Raw genomic sequence first — 26,055 nt, 5'->3', positions numbered from 1 at the left:
GACGGAGGTACATTTGGCATCTCAGGCGGGTTTATTCAGAACTGCTTGCCAAACGCGTTCACTCTGCATAACTATCAGTCTCTTATCACCAGATCAAGCAGATCTCAGCTACTCACGAATGACAAACAAACCTTCTCGTACTAGGAAGCCAATTCCCAAGTCGGACGTTTTCTTATATTTGCAATTGGTTGTTTAGAGTTAGGAGGATATGGAAAATTAGCTCTGGCACATGAAAGAGGATTTACCAAGTGAGGCGACGTAGTGTTAAAGGCACTGAACTCGCAGTCAAGAGGAACAAGGCTCAAATCCCCATTCGGAATTCCAAATTCAGCTTTTTTTGTCGTTTCTGTAAATCACTTAAGAAGAATGGCTAGATAGTTCCTTTTAAAATGTCACGGCTGATTTCCTAGATTTATTGCAGATTCTTCTACAGTCCAAGCTCGTGTTTCGTTTATAGTGATCTTACCATCGATGGGACGCTGCCCTACAGGGTATTGAAAAACCACGTCTTCATAGACAAACAACAATATTACCCTGTATACCTCACACTTCTCATCTACGCATAATACGTTGATACACTCAATCATAAGCTGTGATATTCTCTGGAAACCGCCATTAACTGGACAGACATAGACCGTGACGGCAAACGGAGGACCACGATGAGATAGATTTGTGATTTGGCCACCTCACAAATCTGAAAAGTTTCCCTTCTGATCGTAAGACAAGGATTCATTCTCACGTATCAGGCTTAACTGTTCAGCCAGTACAAAATACGAGTCACTGTTTAGTACAAACAACAGATGCGCAGCGAAACGTCACCTTGGAGGAGAGAGCGACAAGCAAGAGACGGAGAAAGAGAGAGAGGTCTGTTGCAGGCTAACGGATCCTTGTGCACTCCTGCGGAACGGTTCAAATTAGCGCAGTCAGTGATGCGAATTTAGAGCATCGTGTTCTGGCAGCGTAAAGAGAGGGAGAAAGAGAGAGACGATAGGAGATAAAATTGGTAATTCTAGAATACACACAACTTCTGCTGTTCCACCATGTAATAAGTCCACATTTTAATTCTCCCTAAACGTGGTTTCCTTAATCGATTTAGGTTAACTGCTTGGATGATTTCTTTGAAAAGGACGCGTCCGATTTCCTTGTCTATCCCTCCCCACCTGAACCTAGGCCCCATCTCTAAGAAACTTCACGACGACGAGAAATTACACCTCAATATTCCTTCGTATAATTAGTGTCGCTATGAGCTCACGTGAAATGAGTTAACTTCAGTGATCTTGGCTGTACATTCTTCATTGGTACACACGGATACGAAAATTGGATGCTTTGTGTAGATTTTTTTAGTGACATCTATCACGCATGGGGCCTATAAGGGAGCGGTATGGGATGTATTTGATGAGTCTGACACACTCCTGCCTTGTAGATGCCAATATATGTCTTCAGAGATTCTTCTTCATGGTACGTTGGGTTTCTGAAAACTAAATTTGGACAGAGGGAAAATTTCTCCTTCTAACCAACAGACGGAGTTGACGTGAAATTGAAGCGTTCTCTCGAACAATGACTGAAATGAAACCCAAATCAGTCAGTAATTCTTACATATTACTCCATCATGTCATATGTTTTGAAACCAAAATATTTCGTTTATATTTGACGGAAACTTAGCCCATGTACTGAAGACTAAAATGAATAAAAAAAACTATTTAAACTGTTCGATGCTATGTATCTAGATCTCAGTATATTTCAGTTAAGTCGTTTTCCCAGAGAGTGCCTCGACTGTATTTCCGTTATTTAGGTACATATTGCGCAGTTGTAGGTAGAAGTGTGCAGTTGGTCTTCAAACAAATTTCCTTTATACAACTTCTTAAAATAGTTGTATGAGTATGTTTCGTTGAAATGTGTAAAATAGGTTAATTTAGCTTCAGTATATTCTTTGTTATGCACGGTTTATCGTTAACGAAAATTCATCTAAAGTTGGCCAAGATTTAAAACTAATTTGCTCCTTTGTTATAAATAGTAAAGAATTAGATGTATGCCATAGATCAGTTGGTAAATACAGACGCATTAAATACATGAGACCACAACCATATCAAAAGAATGTGTACGGTGTACAAGAAGAATTAACTATGAGAAATCAAGGTGGGTGCCGCGTGTACTCGCACTTCATGCTGACTGAAAGAAGATGCAGAACCAAATATCTCGTCAGTATCAGGCCTGGGTAAAAAGAATAGAAGTAATTTTGTGCGCCTTTAAGTTACGTTGAATGAAACGTGTTTCTATCAGTCTACACTAGAAACCAAGCAACATTCAAAGCAATGATTGGAACCGGTCGCCTTGAACAAAAAGACGATCATAATGTCATTATCGAAACTCTTATACCCAGTGTCTTCAGAGATACAAAAGGTATTGTCCATAATTAAATTGTAAGAGATACAACAAGTATCGGATAATATTATGCACCTCCTTTTGATGAAAAGATACGTAACAGGCATAGACTGCAAGAAGAACAATACAATGGAAAAACTACGGGTTTGAATTAAGAAACGTTTGGGCAGGCACCCGTTCTCAGATTTACCATCCTCTGACTTCCAATTCTTGCACATCTAAAGAAATCTGTGGATGGAAAACCTTTCGAATCCAAAGAAGAAATTATGGCTGTTTTGAAGACCTTCCTGATATACAGTTTAGGGATGGATCCTGCTCACTGGAAAAATTTTAGAAGTGCGTTGACCTAAAATGGTGGTACGTGTAACACCGAGTCAATTGTGGAGGAGCTAGGTTCAAATCGAAAGCTTCTATCCAGTCACTCGTCGACCAGCCTGGTGTGAGGTTAAAGATAGCAAAAAGGAAAGCTGAAATTTTAAAATTCTCGTTTAAAAAATCATTCACGCAGGAGGGTCGCACAAAAATGCAATCGTTTGGCTACACGCAAGTCCTGTAAGGAGGACATGATACTAGGCATCCCTGGCACAGAGAAGCAACTGAAAGAACTGAAAACAAATAAGTCAGGTTCGCATAGAATTCAAATTTGATTTTACAATGAATACTCTACGGCATTGGACCAGGCGACTGGAAAAAAGCACAGATAACTCCAGTTTATAAGAAGGGCAAAAGAGCGAACACATGAAATAACAGACCAATAGCTTTAACATCGGTTGTTGTTGTTGTGGTCTTCAGTACTGAGACTGGTTTGATGCAGCTCTTCATGCTACTCTATCCTGTGCAAGCTTCTTCATCTCCCAGTACCTACTGCAACCTACATCCTTCTGAATCTGCTTAGTGTATTCATCTCTTGGTCTCCCTCTACGATTTTTACCCTCCACGCTGCCTTCCAATACTAAACTGGTGATCCCTTGATGCCTCAGAACATGTCCTACCAACCGATCCCTTCGTCTAGTCAAGTTGTGCCACAAACTTCTCTTCTCCCCAATCCTATTCAGTACTTTCTCATTAGTTATGTGATCTACCCATCTAATCTTCAGCATTCTTCTGTAGCACCACATTTCGAAAGCTTCTATTCTCTTCTTGTCCAAACTCTTTATCGTCCATTTTTCACTTCCATACATGGCTACACTCCACACAAATACTTTCAGAAACGACTTCCTGACACTTAAATCTATACTCGATGTTAACAAATTTCTCTTCTTCAGAAATGCTTTCCTTGCCATTGCCAGTCTACATTTTATATCCTCTCTAGTTCGACCATCATCAGTTATTTTGCTCCCAAAATAGCAAAACTCCTTTACTACTTTAAGTGTCTCATTTCCTAATCCAATTCCCTCAGCATCACGAGACTTAATTCGACTACATTCCATTATCCTTGTTTTGCTTTTGTTGATGTTCATCTTATATCCTCCTTTCAAAACACTATCCATTCCGTTCAACTGCTCTTGCAAGTCCTTTGCTGTCTCTGACAGAATTACAATGTCATCGGCGAAGCTCAAAGTTTCTTCTCTTCTTTAATATCGGTATGTTGCAGAATTCCTGAGCATAGTGTAAGTTAGAATATATAAATTTCCTTGAGACAGAAAAGGTTCTGTCCTCAAGAAAGCACGGATTTAGAAAGCATCACTCGTACTAAACTCAGCTTTCCCTTTTCTGACATGAAATCCTGCGAACCATGGATAAAGGGCAATATATAGATTCCATACTCCTAGATTTCCGAAAACCGTTTGACATGGTGCCACGCTGCCGACTGTGAACGAAGGTTCGAGCATACGGAATAGGTTCCGAGGTGTATGAGTGGCTCGAAGACTTTTCAAATATAATAGAACCTAGCAAGTTGTCCTCGACGGCGAGTGTTCATCGCGAGTGCTCCAGAGTGCTGTGATAGGACCACTCTTGTTCTCTATACACATAAACGATCCGACATTTAGGGTGAGCAGAATGCTGCGGTTGTTTGCTGATAACGCTTTAGCACACGGTATAGCGTTGTAATTGAGTGACTAGTGGGGTACAGGATGATTTGGACAGAATCTGTATTATTTGCAGAAATGTAGAAAAATGCAATTTAATACAGATGAGTAGGTAAATCAGTCTTGTAATTTTCGAACATAGTGTTAGTATTATCCTGCTTGACATAGTCATGTGCATTAAATACCCAGGAATAAAGTTAATAAAATATATGAAATGGCACGAGTACGGAAGAAAGGTAGTAGGGAAGGCGAATCATCGACTTCGTTTTACTGGGACAATTTTTAGGGAATTGTAGCTCATCTATATACGAGACCATGTATAGAACACTAGTGTGACTCTTTCTTGAGTACTGTTCAAACTTTTAGGATCGCCACCACGTATTATTAAAGGAAAACAACGAAGTAATTTAGACGCTTACTGCTAGATTTGTTATCGGTAGGTTCGAGCTACACGCGAATGTTACGAAGGTTCTTCCCGAAATAAAATTTCTGTTCCTGAAGGGAAAACGACATCGTTTTCACGGCACAAAGTAGAGAAAATTTAGAGAATGGGAATTTTAAACTTACTGCAGAACGACTCTACTGCCGCCAACGTACTTTTCGCGTAAGGACCGGAAACACAAGAGAAATCAGGGCTCGTACTGAGGCGTATAGACAATCTTTTTTCCTCGTCCCATTTGAGAGGAAATGACTAGTAGTGGTGAAAAGTACCTTCTGCCATGCACCATGCGGTGGCTTTCCGATTATGTATGTAGATGCATAAAATCCCAGTCCGGGTACCCCCATTTTGGTTTCGTTTGGTTTCCGAAAACCGTTTAAAGCAAAAGCTAGGGTAGTTTTTTCGAAAACCATACGCCTCATGTTCTTCTATAACCTTGTCCGCTCCTAGCTTTTACTCCGTCTATAGATATCTCTATTGACAGTGCGTTAAACCCTTACACCCCTTCCTTCATTGTCAAATACCTTAGTCTGATTCCTCGGCGCAGGCCCGTCTCTTGTGAGAGACTCTACGGGTAACCAAGTTCCCCCTTAATATTTGCATTACATATGCCTGCGACTGATGTCTGTCGTTCGCACTATCTCATAGATGGCCCCACTTGGAAAGACCAGTATATTCATGTGTACTATACGCATTTATGTTCATCGGGCGTGACCTATTTGACCGAGCACGGTTGCGTTTCGATCGCACAGTGGATTCGCACTCGGGACAATGGTGGTTTATATTCCCGTTCAGGCATCGCTATGTTGGCTTCTCTAAGTCGTTAAGGCAATTGTCGGTATGGTTCCGTTGGAAAGGACGTGGGGAAGTTCTTTTCCCGTTCTTATTCAAAACGAACTTCTGCTATGTCTCTAATAACCTCGTCGTCGACAGGACGTTAAAATCTATTCTTCCTTCTCCATTTTTGTGATACATAGTAAGACATTCGAATCATATTCAAGAGATCGTGGTCCAGATCACGGTTGACCATCATTTGTGTTTTCAACGGTCCTCGCGAATGATTTCCGGCGAATGCCTCGATGATTCCTTCAAAAAGATAATGCTTGCTAACTTGTCTCATTCTTATCGAACAGAGATTATGCTTTTTTATGCAATGATATGTGCAACCGATAGCAACAGAACATCAAGCTCTAACATTTTTCCTCATTCTCTTCCTCCTTCTTATTCTTATTGTACCATTTATCCCAGGTTTTATAACGTCTCGTTAAAGTTGTGCTATAGAGAAACACTTTCGTCTCAGACACAGAATTCACACTTTCCATATCTTAGCCACAATTTCCGTGACCCATGATCTGCTGTTTGTGACTTGTGACCGTGACTGTCAATGTTCTTTTATGGAGCAATTGAAATCGATGTGTCACGTACGAAAAGGTTTCGGCCATATCTCTATAACGAATACGGCCGTCATTTGTAAATGTAGGTCGCGCTAACAACATTACAAATAATTACGAATGTTCATTGGAGCAGCTTAAGTTTCACCAGTTGTCTTGAGAAAAGACGAAGTTCTTGTAGAACACGAGAAGAATGCACCCTACGAAGACTTCGTGCTATACTCCTCTCTCACAGCTGTTGAATTCAGGACTGGTTTTCAACTTTATGATGCATCTGATCAAATACATGAGTAATGCCCGCCGTTGTCCTGTAAAGTGAGAGCAAAACAGCGATGGGACTGATGAGTTGGTTGTATTACCATCTTAAGCCTGGTAATCACCTTGATGCTTTGTGAATGGAGCAGGCTGTCTATCGGCAGCAAGAGCATTGAAGAAACAGTTCAATTTTCTCTGAGAATTTTGGTCATCACAGACGTAATGACCAAGTACAGGAAAGGAAATGTATTGTAGTCGGGTTTAAGGAAACTTCCCAGTATTCGTCTTAAGTGATTAAGGGTAATCACATGAAATCTCTCTCTATCCAATGCATTAATTTTTGTGCCACATTACACTCACCACCAACAAATTTCGTTTTTTCCTTCCCTTCGTTTTCACATTCATTCACAATAAAGTAAACATGCTATTATACTTCAAATATGCTCATTGCGTATTAACTAACAGTGCAGTTACGTGTCTGACACTAAATAAAATACAGTCAGGTTAACACAATGGCTATCAATGGCTACCAGAGACAGAAAATAACGTATTATATTTAAAAAAACGCGTCTTTTATTTATTTGACACTGGTGACTGGTACATTTCCACTACCAGCAAGATTAAGCGAAACACTCATCTCCGAGGTAAACGAGTTGAGTCTCAGAAACCGTACCAAATCAGTAGTTTTCCGTAGTTAGGCAACCGATGTAACCGATGTGGCCGACCTCTGCATCGAACACGCCAGTCTGCGTGTTTTGGATTATTAGCTACACGCAGAGCTGATCATTTTCAAGTCTTACGTTTCACTCAATAGCCGAAAATTGCAGAGACCATTTGCAAGCGAGTTCAAACTGCTACTTCCATTTGAGGTCACGGGCCATGATTCGCCACCCACTCCGAACCTAATATTTGACTTTTAACTGAAATGTTGGAGAGTGGTAAGATAATTGCAGTTGTCTTTTTGAATCTCTTTCTAGTAGTTAATTGGTCAAGAGGAAGAGTTTAGTCTTCGTTTTGCAGATTTTTAACTGAGAATTAAATGTTGCCGTTGGTAACTGAACCGAATGGAATAGGATAATTAATCCTACTTTCCATTTTTATGATGTCATAGTTTTTGTTTATGTTGATGATCTTTCTGTTATCAATCATTTTTCACTGGAAAAGTGATTTCGAAAAACGTCATAGATGGGATATTGTGTATTCATTAAATTGTCAGTGCTCGTGTCCTTTTCTCTCACTTGATTTGTCTTCAACATAGGTTTATGTTTATCAGGAAAGAAGCTAAAAATTCCAAAAGATCAACATTCTGAACAAATGGTTGCTCTTAAGAGGATACCTGCGTTTCTAAATGTCGGCGACATTCTTGTTAAGGTATCGGAAAACACTTTCGAGTTTTGAACAGCCGCAGGGAGCGTTTCCTTACTCGTCCGCTGTGACTAGTATTTACGAGAGCAGCGCACTGATTTCCATTTCTGGCACAACAGGAAAATTTCACCTTTACGAACCCTTTTCCCGTGATTTCACTTCAGTACAAACAACTGCGCATCGTTATTGACTGGGGGTGCGAGGTTACTCTCAATGTCTCTTCCTCTGACATTTCGGAAGACAGTGAATAAGACGACGGTACTGCATAACCGCGTGTGATGATGGATGTCATTTACAATCATTTCACACGAGTCTAGCACATGGCATTAGTATACCGCTTGCATTTTGAGTTCGTGGGCAGTTTATGAAACTGAAGATTTGTATATATTATAATTTATTTCAATAAACCAGCAAGTATTTATTATGAGTTTGGTTGCTCTTTCGTAGATCAGTATTAAGATCATTTTCATTCATGTGGATCTGTTATTTTTAAATTATTTTTAATTTTATTTATATATTTATTTTTTCCGGAGAGGATTGGTATCGAAGCTGTCTATGTTAACTGAGAGTGTACATTTACTCATTTAACTCGGGCAGTTTTGTAGCCTTTGGGTCATCATTTAAATCGGAATGTATATCTTACTTTTTCGAGACAGGCATATACACGTGCACTGCAGCTACACATAGAAATAAATGCAGACTGTAATGCCGGTTAAAGGGAAGAAAATGAAATGTTATTAACCATTGGAATCATGTTAAACATGACAGTGTATGCCGATACTAATCGAGGTTATTATGTAAAATATTTCAGTTGCTTCTTTTCACTTACTAAAAACAAGCGCACACACCATTTCTACTCAGGGATTGTCAGTTTCCGAAATAAAACACTACGTGATAACGAAAAACAGCTCTTGGAAAAAGTTTAAAGCTCAATATTGTCTCAAAAATAAGTGAACGACAAACATTAAGCATTCTGTAATAGTTGAAAAGACGAAAGTGAAGTAACTTGCATAATTATACAGCAACTACCGACTGTATGGCCAAACAAATGAAGAAATTAAGTGAACATCATTATTTGCATATACCTTGATAATACTGCATTTCCAACTGACGTTTGATGAAAATTATCATCCTCGAGTTATGGAGTTCATTGAATGAACCAAGGCTTAGTACCAAGGAAAAGCAAGAAAACTATTTAGCAGAGTAGTTATGTATTGGGCGTTCACTGATTTTTAAAGCAATTTAATAGCAGAAGGAACAGAAGGTATTCATCTTAAATGGGTTCGTATACGAGCTGTTGACTTGTATTTGAAGATCTCAAGCAGTACTACATCGCAGAGAATGTCAGAAATCATATTAACAAATTTAACGAGGGAATTTATTTCTTGAAATGCCTGAAATGCATTATCAGCCTTCAATACATAGCTAAATGACACATAAAACAATAAAATCTGGGAACCGCGAGATATTTTAGATTAAAAAAAACCAGTAATTCAGTCTCTACAAGCAATGGCCAATGTCTGATGTCCCTTTAGGACAGAGGACTATACAGATGGACCAGTGGCTCCCTTGGTCACAGTTTTGTCGAAGTTACCTTCATTGCATTCGTCTAAGCGAATTCAAGGAAAACGACGGAAAATTTTGTTCGTGATATCTGGATGTGGAACTGACTGCACTCCACCTGACTGAGAGCAATGAGTCACATTTCTCCGTTGTCTCGAGCATGTATTTTTCCTCACGGACTGATATTTCCATCACAATGCTGTCTACTGGTTAAACAGAGAAATGCAACTCTCCGACAATATTTATTACTGAAATGACCTAGTCTCAGGTTAGAATGAATTCGGGCTTAAAGTGAAATATTTTAGTTTTAAACTTAGTTTTTCGTTTCAAAAGAGGAAGCTCTTACTGTGCGAAAACAGGAAGACTACTGCATACAGTATTTGTGATGCATAGTTCACTGTGTTTAAAGCAGGAATTAATTATAATGTGCTGGTAGAAGATTTCACTAACGTGGAAATGTATATTGGTTTTTATTTGCGTACGCTATCACCAATCACCAATTCTTTTCATAAGCATCTTTTCCCGATCCGAGATTTCTGTCAAGTATAGGACAGAATAAACCTTGAGATGTCTTACAAGGCCAAACAGACCATTATCCTGTTGCTCTGGTACGATTTCTCTGTTCACTGTACTCTCTGAAGCGTTGCATGACTTGTTTTGTCGGGAAGAAGAAGGTTACTCCTGTTGCATCTCAAAGGCCTTCAGAGTCCAGCAGGCACTCCACGTAGGTCTTAGCAATGCCTTTGTGACTTCGGATAAATTATGTTATGCAGCTTGATTTCACTGCATGCCTTTTTCTACATTTTTTGTTACAATTTTTATAAACAGTTTGTTTCGGAAAAAATATGACGGAAACTTATAATACATTCCTACTTGGAGCACAGAACCAAATTCGAAGTAGGAAGATTAGGATTCAACATCCCATCGGGGATGAAAAGTTATTTGAAACAGAACACAAGCTCGAGTTGGACAAAGGTACAATAAGATATCGGCTGTTACACCGTGAAGAGATTTTTTGAAACCGTATAAATGGGGTAGTTGGACGAGAATTTGAATGCAGATCCTCCCCAAAGCGAATACATTGCCTTAATCACTGCGCACCTTCACTTGATGTAGCCTACTAGGTTTTTATTAGACGAATGAAACAGACTCGTGGACACTAGACGAATAGAGAATCAACTAAACACAGCATAAATCAAAATCTTCACACCAAAGAGCAGTGAAGTCTTCCGCATATTATCGAGCTTTCACTGCATGTTTCATCAGAGGCTTCTGCCAGGGAGATGGTTCAAATGGCTCTGAGCACTATGGGACTTAACAGCTGTGGTCATCAGTCCCCTAGAACTTAGAACTACTTAAACCTAACTAACCTAAGGACATCACACACATCCAAGCCCGAGGCAGGATTCGAACCTGCGACCGTAGCAGTCGCGCGGTTCCGGACTGCGCGCCTAGAACCGCGAGACCACCGCGGCCGGCTCTGCCAGGGAGAGTCTTCTAGATATTCCGAACGGGCTATGAGATTCTCTGTAAAAGTATATAACTAGATATGAGAGGTCCCTCTTTCCCAAACATGTTGTTCTTTCGTATAAAAAGTTCCACATGTTACCTGTCGACATCAAATCTAACTTTGAAGAAGGAAACTATTTCTCAATGGATGGACAGAAGACGTATGTTCATGTCGGTGACTTAACGAAAGGAGATTGTTACGAAATATTTCTTAGTCTTCAACTATTTAAGGAAAGACAAACAAGATGAGTAACAAGCAGCAAATACTGTGGAAAATTTCAAGCTAATATGCCAGTGCCCAAGCATTCACGAAAAAACAGGAGGCGAAAGCTACCCCTTGAAAACCTAGTGACTCCTGAAAATGTTTGCAGTTTGCTAAAGCATTCTGAACCTGAAATGGATAAACATTTGGTAGACGAACTTATTCACCAAGTTGAACTCCAGTTATTCTTCTCCACCCAAAAGAAAATCTCTGAGTTTGTAGGAAAACATATCCCAGAAACAAATGTAGCCGAAATATTCTCAAAACGATTAAGCTGAAGTTGTCAGCTAGGTTAAACTTTCCTCATCAGTTAGTTGTCCGCCCCAGTAGCTGAGTGGTCAGCGTGACGGATTGCCGTCCTCCGGGCCCGGGTTCGATTCCCGGCTGGGTCGGAGATTTTCTCCGCTCAGGGACTGGGTGTTGTGTTGTGTTCATCATCATTTCATCCCCATCCGGCGTGCAGGTCGCCCAATGTGGCGCCGAATGTAATAAGACCTGCGCCAAGGCGGCCGGACCTGCCCCGCGAGGGGCCTCCCGGCCAATGACGCCAAACGCTCATCATCATCAGTTAGTTCTTTCCATTAATAGCTGCTAACGTATTTTCAGAATTATACATATTGAAACTTGCCCGACAGAGTCTCTATCAGAGTGCAGACTTTCCCTGGCCGGAGTCCATTTCTGTAAGATGTCACTGGGTGTGTGACTGTGTCATGATGTGATAAAAACACCGACATTTTTGCTACCATTGCAGACAGCCTGTTGAACGTTGATTCCCGACGAGGCCTTATGAAGGCACCTGCAACATACCCGAAACTTCGGTAGTTTTCATACAGACGCGGTCAAGTGGTCAGAAGAAACCTACAGTAAAGAGCCTTTGTAGCCTGACATTAACCAAACCACCTCTCTGAGAGAGTGAATTTTCTTCACGTTCGCCATGAAAAATAAGCGAGTTATGTGACGTCTACTGTTACTGTTTACAATGCACGCGCCAAATGCCGACTTAACAACGAATATTGTGGAAGAATTATGCACTGTACTGTTACTAGAAAATGCAGTCATAGTTTCAAAAGCCGGCCAAAGTGGCCGTGCGGTTAAAGGCGCTGCAGTCTGGAACCGCAAGACCGCTACGGTCGCAGGTTCGAATCCTGCCTCGGGCATGGATGTTTGTGATGTCCTTAGGTTAGTTAGGTTTAACTAGTTCTAAGTTCTAGGGGACTAATGACCTCAGCAGTTGAGTCCCATAGTGCTCAGAGCCATTTGAACCATAGTTTCAAAAAACAGACAGAAAATAATGTAATAATGGAAAACAGGACGTCTCCCAGGAGTAAAAGGGACGTTGGGAGTCAATGACATCGCCGACACGAAAGGTGAAGCACGTCGTTGCAGCATCTAAACTGAGTACCACCTACCTCCGTGAGTTTCTCCTCCTGCAGCAAAAGGTCAGATGCAGTGATGCGCCTTTCCCACACTAACTGCGGATAGAATGCCTTATTCGTGCTACGCACATTTTCTCCGCGGCTGCCCTCACGCACTGTTATGTAATAACCTCAGCATATAACGATCTTCGCTAGCTATGTTTACCATCTCCTGCTGCTGTTGTGTAACCAACACAAAGAGAGAAAATCAGTCATTACCTCGGCTGATGAACAGAAATTTTAATTTCGATAATCATACGTCGTGGGTCATAATACATTGCGTGAAATGTATTGAAAGTATTACTCTGTTTTTACAATTATTTATTTGTTCAATGTGCTTGGATACTATGTGGGGTGTCTTTTCCATGTGACATTAGCATCGCTTTAACGTTAGCTGTTCAATGCTCATCAAAAGTATATCGTTTCATTAAGTGTAGTGAAAAAGTCTTACCGCGTTTCATTTTTCTTCTTTATCTTCAGCCATTTTCTGTCCTGGCAGAGTTCGTTAACGATCATAATCCAGAAAAACATGATTTGACCATTGTTTTATTTTTATCCCGCTGCCTGTTGGTTTTAGTGTCCCACAATTAGTAGTTACCTTAAAGAACAAAAGCTGTGCTTGTTGTGAGTCGTGTAGTCTTTGTTGTGCGTTGTAGTTATGAACCAGAAACGTGAAACTGGAGAGACATTTACCCAGGTGAATGAAAAAAAAAGAGACTGAAAACTACTCTTACCCTATCTACGTGGAAGTGATATTGGTCGGGTATACCTCCACATCTCACAACCCGTCGAATTCTATGCAGGTCTCTTCCCCAAAAAGAAGTAAGAGATGCACCTACTCTTCGATTGTCGGTTACTTCTCACTAGTTGTCGAAACCCCAGTCAGTTAAGCTACGAAAGGGCTGATAGATACAGAGAAGTGATCTTTGGCTGAAATACATGATGTAATTAAGAATAGTTATGTTCCTACATTATTTAAGACACTACCGTGAAATTTCTGCAAACTATTTCGGAAATATGCACATAAAAAGTAGTAGTATAAATAGTTTCGCACTGGACACGAGAAAGTAGTCATGGATTGGCTGTTCCACCTTGAATGACATTTTCAAACCATACCTCTCACTGGTCCGTACATTGTACAGATAATGCATGAATACGTGCGCGCTCGTGCGTATGAGTGTGCATGCGTGCGTTCTTGTGAGAGCGTTCATGCGTGTATGTATGTGTGTATGTGTGAGAGAGAGTGAGAAAGAGAGAAAGGGACATTTATATTCGGTTACATGTGCACAATCATAATATGTGAAGATGTTATCAATTCACCATCCAACACTTTCCCCTCAGAATGTAGTTAGCAGAAGCTATACGCCTCTCCATAAAGATTTTTACCAGGTGTGTTGTGTACTGCTATATGATCTTCCATGTTATTCCGCAAGCCGTTCCTTCACCTGCAGTGTGCGCCTGCTTAGCTGGGTGGTATCGTCCTGGCCTCCCATTTAAGCGGGCTCGGCTTCGATTTCTGGCCGGGTTGGAGATTTTCTCCGCTCGGGGCCTGGGTATTGTGTTGTCCTCATTATCATTTCATCCTCATCATCGCCCAATGTGGCGTCGACTGAAATAAGACTTGCACTTGGTGGCCGAACTCTCCCGGATGAGACCTCCCACCCAACGATGTCATACGCTCATTTCATTTCATCTGCAGTGGCAATAACAGTTCCTCTCCACTTCCATCCCTCAGGATGGAATGGATTATTTCATTTACTCTTGCCCCTTATGAATCTGCTCTCTGTTTCTCATATGAAGCCTAAAATCTTCCTTTTGTTCCTGGGTTTTCCTGTATCCCAGGCTATAAACACTGACATTGGATTGATACTTTCAGCGTTATTGGCGGACATATACTGATGAGTCAAAATATTAAGACCTCCTGCTTAATAGCTTGGGTGTCCGTCTTTGGAACGAAATACATCACTGATTCTGCGTATCAGGGATCCAACAGTTTGTTGGTAGGTTTGTGGAGATATGTGACATTAGATGTCTACGCACACGTTATGCAATTCGCGTAAATAAGGGGGTGCTGATTTGCGTACGTGATGATGGCGTCCGATAGCGAACCAGATGGGTTCCACAGGATATACATCAGGCGAATTTGGTCGCCGTGATATCAGCACGAGTTCACTGTAACGCTTCTCAAATCAATGTAGCACATTTCTGGCTCCGGGACACGGATAATTATGTTGCTGAAAGATGACATCGCCGTTGGGGAAAACATCAAGCATGAAGGGACGCAGGTGGTTCGCAGCTGTCAGCGTGTCTTAGATTACTACTACAGGTCCCATGCAAGCGCAGGAAAATGTCTCCCGTAGCATAATACTGCTCCCACCAGCCTGCGTCGGTCGCGCGCTGCAGGTTTCAAGCCGGCGTTCACCTCGATGATGGAGTTTGTGGAGACGACCAGCGACCTAGTGTAGCAAAGATGTGGTTCACCCGAAGAGCCGACACGTTTCCATTAAGCGACGATCGAATTCCGATGTTCCCGTGCCCACTGCAATCGTAACTGACGATGTCGTTGGGACGACATGTGAACACGTAGGGATGATGGGCTGCTTAGCTCTATGTTCAACAATGTACGATGAACGGTGTGCCCCGGAACTCTTGTGCGTTGAGCGTGCACCAGCACTGTGATTTTTCGGAAAAATTGCTCCAGATCACCATCTATCCTATTTTACACTGCAGACAAGCCACCGAACCCCATGTTCTGTGAAGAGTCGTGGACGTCCAACTATTTAGCCCCTAGAGGTAGTGTCTGTGGTGTCACCGCCAGACACCACACGTGCTAGGTGGTAGCCTTTAAATCGGCCGCGGTCCGCTAGTATACGTCGGACCCGCGTGTCGCCACTGTCAGTGATTGCAGACCGAGCGCCGCCACACGGCAGGTCTAGTGAGACGTCCTAGCACTCGCCCCAGTTGTACAGCCGACTTTGCTAGCGATGCTACACTGACAAATACGCTCTCATTTGCCGAGACGATAGTTAGCATAGCCTTCAGCTACGTCATTTGCTACGACCTAGCAAGGCGCCATTACCAGTTTATATTGAGATTATAAATCATGTATCAACAAGAGCCATGTACACCAATTATGGATTAAAGTCAAGTATTACATCAACTACGTACTTTATTTGCTATTATAAATTCCCATAACTGTTCCAGACCTCACGCCAGTCTGCGTGAGCTTAAACGCGTGCATTTCGGCCTCCTCTAGCTACACGGTGTTGGCTCTTCTGCCAACACATCAGTTTCACTGTCCTTCTACCTCTTTGCGTAGATGCTCACGACATTAACACATGAACCTTCGACCGCTTTGCGTAATAGTAATCCACTCTTTGTCAAAGTGGCTTATCTCAATGGATTTCCCCACCTGCAGCCCATATCTTCGCTAGGAAGATTCCCCGTCCGTGTCTGCTCGGCTGTCATACTTTCGTCAGCTCGTCACGGGCCCAAAATGCCACCAGGCGGCATACAACGTCACGGTAGGCAGTGGTCATGATGTTTTGGCTTATCAGTGTAATGAAGATATTGGCAGGGCTATCCAGATCATCGCATGCAACAAGGAAGTGAATCTGACCGGCATGGTGAGTACGTGTTATGAGCAACGTGTGTTGTGTTTACAGGTTCGGTAGCAGCGCAGTTTAAGTGCCCCGAGCCGTCCGGCTACTTCCCGGACCCTGTGCAGTGCGACCTGTACTACAAGTGCGTCAGCAACAGACCCGAGGAGCTGCTCTGCCCAGACGGACTGGTCTTCGACGACAGCAATCCTAACCAGGCACGCTGCGACAACCCCAACAACGTCGACTGCGGCGACCGAACTGAGCTGCGTAAGACATCTCGCCTTCTGTGTCCGTCTCTCTACGTGTCACCGGTGTTGAATGAGTCAGTCAGTCAGCTCCTACCCTTCATGCCTTCCATTAGGTTTTTTATGGCTACGTTCACTACTAGCACTATCGAGTGGGTGAAGGCACGTAATCGACAGAGGTGACCTCTACGTTTTCGTGTCCGTTGAAACAAAGCAGTAAATGAATTATTGTTAACAACAGCACGAAGTGTAGGCGGTGATGAAGTCGTTATAAGCAGCATGGGGAATAGCTTAAATGAAAATTCTGCAGGACGGAGGGAGATGTCATCATAGTGCTGGAAGGAGGGACAAAAGTGTGAACTGACTCATCCCAGCAGGACAGTAATTACGTTAAAGGGTATCGAAATCGCGACAGTTACTTCTGTCTCGCATTGCTAACATTTACCTTCATTGCTGGAAGTTCCTGGCTTACTTTAAACGATTATTGGTGTTCAGATTGGAGGAGCTTGCACAGATGACTCATTCAATTCAACATTAATGTAGAGGAGATAACTTGAGCATTAATAAGTGTGAAGTTGTTGACTTACAGTTCACAACTTATGTTCAAAGAGCAGTGTTTATGAAAAGGTTTTCCATTGTGAAAATTACTATGCCACGGTAATTATTTTTGCTTTCCTTTGTGCAAGAAAAGGTAGCCAGCCGTTGTAAAAGTACTCTTCACTGCCTTCAGGATTATTTCTGAACGGTTACTAAAATATGTCGCCCTTGAATGTAGCGGATTACCTAACGGGAAAAAGAGAAAAGCAGGAATTGTGTGGTAGACTAGGAACTTCTTGAGCAAAGTAATGACAGAATGTAAAATTTTCTGCCATGAACTGACTCGATGGATTACATGTAACTGGCTAAATATGATGTGCAGTGGTCTGAATGACTTCTCCTGTCAGTTATCTAATCTTCTGATTTTCAAATATTTTTGGTAACTGTCTCAGTTGCAAATTGCCACAAATGACTGAGACTACTACAATAAACATTTTAATGTTTTAAAAATAGACAGTTTTGGCATCTCTCTTGACAGTATTTCATCTCATGTAAATGAAAGGTGGAGGGGAGAGAAAGGAAAGGAAAGGGATGGAGCTAATGATGTCAGATGTATTGGGACTTTATGCGGAATCACTGGTGACGAGTGAAAATGTGTTCCAGACCGGGGCTAAAAACCCGGGATCTCATGCTTACTGGGCAGTTGCGTTAATCACTGCGCCACATTTTTCCCCCAGCTGGACACAGTGTTTGTCACAGCTGCGCAGATTATCTCGGCACGCTCCCCGGCCGACTCAGAGTCCCACACAGCGCAACCTACCCACAGTCCCCATCTATGTCCTCCATGCGCGCTAATTTTATATTCCTGCTGGAGGTTGAAAGTAAATGTGAATCTGCACTGGGGTTTGTGGATTCATTGCCCATCGAGGTGACTCAGATATTTCGGCTATGTCATGAATGCACGTTTACGTTTGAGTCCAGCGGGAATCTAGAATTAGCGAGCATGGAGGATATGGATGGGGACTGTCGATAGGTGGGATTGTGAGTCGAGATCTGCCCGACCGAATGGACACCACGCATTGATATAATATTTCGTCTGTTGCCAGTATTTCGTCTATCATCAATGTTATGATTGTCACGGTGGGCTTTGATGTAAAGTATAGCCCACCCAAGGGAAATGCGTGTGCGTGGCACAAGAGCGCAGCGCTGTGGTGTGGGGCGATTTTATTCTCCTTTTTTTTTTTTTTTTTTTTTTTTTTTTTTTTTTTTTTTTTTTTGGGAGTGACTGGGGAGGGGGGGGGGGGGAAGGGACAGAAGGTGATGTTTGTGTACGTAGGGTAAATGAAAAGCGGAGCACTAGGAACTATCTTTACATAGCCTTCTTCTACGAAGAAGAAATCAGACGACTATGACCAAAGACGACTGTCTAGGCTTATGTCCTCGTGTATTTTAAAAATCAGTCTTGTTTTACTATAACATACTTCACTTGGTTGTTCTATAAGTCTAACTTCTGGAAGAGTAGAAACAGTTAATGAAGGGTACGAGAAATATGGAGAAGAAAACAGAAATGAAAATAGCTGTGTAGTTGAGTGATACGTAAAGAAGTTGTAACAGAGGTGTTGGTCCTTGTGCAGAGGAGCCGAAGCCGTCAGAGGGCTGCCCGCGCGCCAACGGCTACTTCCGTCACCCCGACGCGCAGGTGTGCGACAAGTTCGTCAACTGCGTCGACGGGACGCCCAACGAGCTGCCCTGCCCGCCTGGACTCATCTACGACGACAGCCGCAACACTTGCGCCTGGCCCGCCGAGAGCCAAAGACACGACTGCACCAACAGCAAGAAGGGTATGCTCGCGCTTTCCTATTCTTACCGAAATTCCTGTTTTTAGAGGTTTGGTACACTGTTTACCTCACAGGGTCCTTTTTAACAGTACAAGCCTAGCCTTTACTACACCCATATAAGCGTGTGGCCTCAGTTCCATAAGGATGAGATTCTTACTCTCACTGTGCTTGGATAATTAGTCTCTCTGTTTTGAATTAACATGGATCAGTTCTGGCACCGCTGAAAAGTGTAAGTAATACTCAACTCTTTTGATCAGCCTGAAGTAGGTGACAGCATTGACAGGAAAGACAAACAGCAGTACCAATCAGTTTTTCAATTTATATTACCACATTTTTTCAGTATTAAACCCCTAGATTTCTAATTAATGCGTAAGTTCTTGGTGAATAGTGTCGGTATTAAAATAGGTACTTCATTGATTTTCTATGGGCTGACGTGATCCAATAAAAGTCCCAGACATCCTGCGGCCGATACAGAGTTTCACAGATCTCTAATTCCAGAATGAAATCATTTCTTCCAGAAGTGCTGGTCTTGCAAGTTTCACAGGAGAACTTCTGTGAAGTTTGGAAGGTAGGAGACGAGTTACTGGCGGAAGTAAAGCTGTGAAGAGGGCTAGTGAGTCGTGCTTGGGTATCTCAGTGGTAGAGCACTTTCCCGCGAAAGGCAAAGGTCCCGAGTGCGAGCCTCGGTCCGGCACACCGTCTTAATTTACCAGAAAGTTTCATATCTAGAATTTTTTGTGAGAAGAATAAAGCAATTCAAATCTTGATCTGAGCATAGTAGAAAGTAAGATTAGTGTTTAAATTCTAGTCGACATCGAAGTCATTTGGGGTGGAGGACTAACTTAGCCGCCGGCCGAAGTGGCCGTGCGGTTAAAGGCGCTGCAGTCTGGAACCGCAGGACCGCTACGGTCGCAGGTTCGAATCCTGCCTCGGGCATGGATGTTTGTGATGTCCTTAGGTTAGTTAGGTTTAACTAGTTCTAAGTTCTAGGGGACTAATGACCTCAGCAGTTGAGTCCCATAGTGCTCAGAGCCATTTGAACCATTTGACTAACTTAGCCGTAGGAGTCTGGAAAAAGAATATGGTGGTGGACTTAACAGTTTCGAGGATCCTTTGGAAAGGATGTCTGGAAGAGTACTTGTACTGTGATTCTACATAAAATGTATCCATTGTCTGAACAACTGCACCACTTCATATCGATCTGATGATCGAAATTTATGTTTCCCATATGTCTTTGTGAACGTTGATGGCCGGATACCAGGAAGGCGAATAACAGTCTTTCTCTAACAAATCTTTCATTGATAAACCAAAGTAGGTTTCCCTTTGAAAAATAATCAAGACCTTCCATTAGTTACATAAACAAAAGTGCTGTATTTTCAGGCCCTGTTGAGGTACGTTTATCTCTGTTTTTTTTCCTTTTTTGTGTACTATTGTCTCGATATTTTTGTTGTTGTTATACACAGCCCGGAAGACCCTACATTGGAAACTACCGCGGAACTAGTAATTATATTGCATGTGATCTCCAAATTTGTTTGTGGTGTTTGTTAGACTAGTTTCCTGCTCTGTTTTATCCCCATACTTTACTATCGTTTCAGCGAAGTTACAATTGTCGTTATATATACGACAGTTCTCTCTTTAGTTACTGTATTCAGGCTATAGATTGTATCTACACGCATAAATTTCGTCACATGGAGTCGGCAGTGAAGGATATAGCATCACTCACGAATGAAACCTTCAATCTCACCAGTTCCTTATTGTATAATTCGATGAAGCCAGTCGTAAGCCACACGGTTTAGGTTTCAGTTTACAACTAACAATTACCAGAAAACCAAAACTGTGGATTTACGATAGCTCCTTTGGTTCATAAACTATCAGATATTTCTTTACATCCGTTTCTCTTGATTTCGCTTCCTCTTAACCATATGTATGTCAGAGAAGATTAAATAGTATAAGTCACAAGCCGGAGCAGTGCTACTCAGTATTGGAAGAACTGTTCAGTAGGGGACTGGCTGCCCCTCACTCCTGGGAGTTGTTGGGCCTCAAGACGTACGATTTCATATTTGTGCACGTCTGTGGGTTCAGTACAAGAGCACGCCAGTCCCACAAGATGCCTTAGAGTATACATAAGACTGTTATAAATCTTACATAATAAAAACGCTTACAATAATGAGCGCGGTCTACCCCTTTTGTGCTTTACATTCATACGAATCACACAAAAGATGTCAACTACGGCATTATGCGGGAAATTGACGAGAAATGCCACGAACCAAGCGTTTCTCGATGATGAATCAAAATCTTTATTTTGACCGAAACCTATTCACCCAATGAACATGAAAGAGCATTTAGACTTATTACTTTAAACATTTTCGAGGTCTATAAAAATTCGAGTCAATAAAACTCTTTCCTATATTAATTTAGCATTTTATTGTTAACGGTAGCTCTATCTGCTAGAAATAACTGGATCACTGGTTTTATTAGCTAATGTGACAGATTAAAATTAAATAGAAGCTCTTGTAGAATGATTGTAGGTGTAAATGCAAAGAAAAGTGCCGTGCTACCAGTGCATTCGTCTGTCTTTGAGGTATCGACCTTTTATCACGGTTCTCTATAAAGTTTTGTTATAGCTGTGTATGACGTTCGCCTAAGTTGCCAAACATAAGAACTTTTTTATGTTAGCTTTAAGTGAAATATCCCGTGCAGAAATGGGACAGTCGAAGGCGACAGTTTACTTGGTCTTTGGAAGAAATCTCCGACGTCGTTACGGACCGCCACCGATAACCGGCAAAACTAAATATCCTGCTCTGTACTTCAGCGCAATTATACTTTCAGGGATCTGAGTATGAGGACCTGTGGCAATCAGGTCTGACTTACGAATTTCAGAGCTTACAGCGATGGGCTACTGCAGATTAGGATAGACGTCGCTTACAACCAACCGTCCATTACCTAAATTATGTATTCACAGAAGTGCCTTTCCCATCAGGTAACACAGACTATAAGGCTACACGAATAGACGGGGAGTAACAAAAAGGTATGACTAAACTTTCACGAAACATTCTTCATACCTAGAGGAAGAAAATATGTTATATGGACATGGGTTCGAAAATGCTTTATTTCCGTTTTAGAGCTCAGTTTCTACAACTCTCCAACGCATTAATCATCTACTTTGAAACGAAGCCACATCCGGTAAGAACACATCTGCACGAAAGTGAGGGTGGACACATCGTTGAATCAACCAGTAGCAGAAGTGTACCCGTGCCGAAAGATCAGCTTCTGACAGTGCCTGCTGCACGCTCTGTACATGGTGGGTGTACAGCAGGCTCTCATTTAGCGCTCCCCAGATACTCGTCTGGTTGAAATTACTTGATGCAGCTAATGGTCTCACGCTGACACCAGGGCAGCCGTCACCTGCACGAAGGATTTCCTCCTCCAGTTGAAGTGTCCTCGTCTTTATAGGCCTCCCTCAGTCGCAAGTAGTAGACTTAAACGTCCCAAGCTCCCTATAATGACGATCATTTCCTTCAAAGGTCCCCCCTGTCGTGGCACCTTCGTTCCGGGAATCTCTCCCGATACAAAGAGGATCCCCACGGCCATTACCATCTGCTAATCCATACAGAAAATGGGCATCTGCCAACTCTGTATTGAGTAACTTCCATTGTACTGTACCGGAAACCAAGTCCGCGATGAGCACTAAACGGCTGCTGTTACGTGCTTGATGCTGCAGCAGCAATGAAGTTAGTCGCATGTCAACACGGGCAACGAAGTGAGTCACATATCAACATTCAATTGGAACAACAAACACTTATTAATTACAACCCACAGTACGTTCTAACCAAACGTAACCAGGAGGGTACTATTAAGTTTGATCGTTTCATGTAAGAAAACATTTCATGGAATGCTGATACGTTCTGTTTATGAGTGTTTCCCATGCTTAATTTGATTGTGAAGGGAAGTACAAAATGAGCTTTAATGTGAAAATGAAAACGTGTCCGGACCTATGTCCATACAACACATTTTATTTCTATATATATGAGAAATGTTTCCTGGATGTTTGGCCACAAATTTTTGTTACAAGCTTTACAATCTTATAAGATTGTTTTGTAGATAGAGTAATGAAAATTAAAAAAGGAAACCAGTCCAACTTTCGTCACTAGGAATTTGGAGCACCACCAGGCACTACAAAGCAGCAATAGGTAGAGATCAAGTTAATGAGGAAACTCAACTCAGTATCATGCGCAGTTCCTTCAACTATTGAATTTCCGCTAGAGTGATGCACCAGCAAAATAATTGCGGGCTCATATTCGATATGAGCAGAGCCCGAATTTCCATCCGTATTAAAAATTCTCGTGGTTTCTCTACATCTGCTAGGGTAAATGGTACGATGGTTTTCCGTTAAAGGGCTACGGTCGATTTCGTCCCATCGTTGTCCAATTGCGCCGTCGTCGTCGACAGGTCGTTAAACCCTAACCTTTCCTTTCCTCGCTTTCGTGGTGGCGTTAAGCTGTGAGAGAGCTCGGAGCTGTGTCTCATCTGCGTGCGCCAGTGATGCAAGCACTGCCGCCGTTGCTCAACTCCATTAATACTGTAGCCGCTGTGCCGCTGCTGCAATCGAACCCAGTACCGCCAGCTCACGGTCACGCCGCCGTGCTTTCGCCTTAGCAACGGGACCGCCACCGCTGCTTCGAGAAACGGCTGGCTCTGGAAACGGTACTTCCCTTCGCCTTGAAGCTTTATCTCTTTCCGCCTACTGAGCTTCTAGTGGAGCAGAACTCTATTTACGTCACACTTTCACCATAATGGAACACTGTTGCCAAGGTGTGACAGAAAACAACTGACTGATGTTGTTTGACAAGTAACCAAAGTTTTATTTTTTAATCCAAAAGTAAAACATCAATCGAACAGTTCTGAGAACTCGATTCGCGTCTGTTTTCGTGGTATTGAATTTTTTGGGAAATGTCTAGTGTCTGTCCGATATTGATATTATAAAATAGTAGACTCTGACGGGTTATGGTACCGTGACTACCAACTTTTGTACGTTGTAACGGCTGTTTGCAGTGCATATAGCGGCTAGATTAGATGGAAGTGACTAACGGTTGTGTAGGACTGTTCTGTCTACACTTCTCCTCACAACTGTTGAACTATGCGTGGCGGAAACATCTCACAGCGAAACGTAACAAAGAGGTTGTTGCACCATCTATCAATTAAATCAGATTACTGGGAATTTGGTCTCGGGAAAGTACATTTAAATCTTAATCTTGCTCCTCCTGCCTTTTGTCGATGCTTCCAACACTGTGAAAACTTCGCTATAAGGTCTCAACCGTGGTAAACAGTCATCAAGTGATATCTGAGGCGCAGATCTGTAACAGAATCGTCCAAAATGTGATTCTGTATGAATTAAACAATGCAACTCTCGTAAAAATTCCCCATATGAATGAGAGTTTAAGCATTAACTATAAGAAGTTAATAAAATGGAAGGCCTGCAGGAACTAGAGGTGATTTCGTTGGCAGTACATGCTGAAGCTGCTGGAAAAATTCAGTGAACAAAGAATGACGCTATAGAGACACCTATGAATACGAGTACAGAGGAAACAAAATACAAATACTGAGTAGATCTTTAAATCAGTAGGTTACTTAACGTGTGCGTATATGAATAAGTTTCCGTCTGTAAGAATCAGACTATCAACAGGATGTTAAATATTAACCTTATTTCTCAAATCAATGAAAATCTACATAAATCTGGAACAAAGTCTTTGTTTTCCACACTTGATCGTACTCATAGAACATCGATCAATTGTTTTAGTACATTATGAACATTACATTACTGTATTTTCCTTCCTAATACGAATATGTGTCAGGATTATTCCGTTTGTGATCTGCGCACCAGAGACTAAAGGGCGTAGGAGGAAATTGTGCTGAGGTGGCAGCTGGCTCAAGCGGGCAGAAGTCGTGGGTGCTTTGCACACACCATTTACTAGAGCGCGGGTTCCGTGGCGCAACGGCTAAACACGCTACACGGAACAGCGTGCATGTCACGAAGTTAGATTGCTTGTAGACCGTATATTCTAGATAACAATCAAACACAGACGTGACAGATGCATTTACACAACTCCTACACTCTTAAACCTTTGGTCCCTCCAGGGATGAAAGTCTCAGTGCGCCAAAATCAAGCTGATGTGAGAACGTTTCTCACACTAAATCTGTATTGTGTATGTATTCGACAGAGACGTATTTCATCACAGTTTAGCAATGAATGACAGGCAGTAACGTAGTTAATCAGTACATGACATAGCTCCAAAGAACTTTTCAAATCAGATTCAAGAGGTAAGCAATATAATCAGTTTATGGCAGGCTACCGTAAGCAAAACCAGTTGTCGTGGGCATTGTCAACAATCCCGGAGAACTGGTTGCAGGCAGTAGGTGACTGAGCTGTTCTGTCGCTACAGCATTTACTCCCAGCCCAAGATTACAGGACAAGGCGACAAACGAGATGGGTTAGTAGTTGAGGGACGGCATTCGCTTTCGTTCAGATCGCCGTCCAGCTGTAGGCACTCCTTCTAAGAGGATAAGGCTGGTTTTGTTCCCCATCCTTCCACAGTTTGAACTTGTGCTCAGTACCTACAGACGTCATCATCGATAGGACGTTAAACCCATAATCATCTTTCTTCGAGACTCTGGACAACTCCAAGCGTATGACACTCGTGATAAGGATTTTAATTTTACAGTTTCATATGTGCCATTAAAGAACAGTTCAGACTTCCTTTTTCAAACCAAAGCAAGAACCATAAGGACAATATCTAGACATCCCAACCTCTGTCATACACACACACACACACACACACACACACACACACACACACACACACACCTGCACTAGACTCTCGTCAATCGGATCCTGCTAGACTATAGACACACTTCACCAGGAAAAGAGACAGATCCTACGCCAGTATTTAGATGCATGCCATCAGCACCTTGAAAATGAATCACAACATACAAATCGATTAGCTTTAAGTTTAAAAATGACATGTGTTACTTGTAACGAGCTGCTAAAATTGTGAAACACATTTGGGATATGGGGCTACTACCATACGGGGTGATGTTGCTAAATGGGGACAGACTGAAGGAAACGTCCACTGAGAGAACAAGGAGCGGAGAAAAGGACATATGGACAGAAATTCGTTCCCAACGGAGGTACACCCACTTGAAGCTGGAGATACAAGAACTTTGA

The 26,055-nt window shown here is 42.1% G+C and overlaps 1 protein-coding gene across 1 annotated transcript in view; it reads left to right on the top strand.

Annotated features, from left to right (window-relative positions):
- Window positions 1-26,055, top strand: part of LOC126184714 (protein obstructor-E-like) — a 46,285-nt gene that overhangs the window by 8,146 nt on the left and 12,084 nt on the right. Inside the window, exons 2-3 of the mRNA XM_049927236.1 lie at window positions 16,277-16,480; window positions 18,630-18,836. Coding sequence (XP_049783193.1) covers window positions 16,277-16,480; window positions 18,630-18,836 — 411 coding nt within the window. The remainder of the gene's footprint in view (window positions 1-16,276; window positions 16,481-18,629; window positions 18,837-26,055) is intronic.

This window comes from Schistocerca cancellata, chromosome 4, assembly GCF_023864275.1.
Source record: "Schistocerca cancellata isolate TAMUIC-IGC-003103 chromosome 4, iqSchCanc2.1, whole genome shotgun sequence".
Lineage (NCBI taxonomy): Eukaryota > Metazoa > Arthropoda > Insecta > Orthoptera > Acrididae > Schistocerca > Schistocerca cancellata.
Note: the sequence above shows the minus strand (reverse complement) of the source record. Positions and strands in the feature narration are given on the sequence as shown.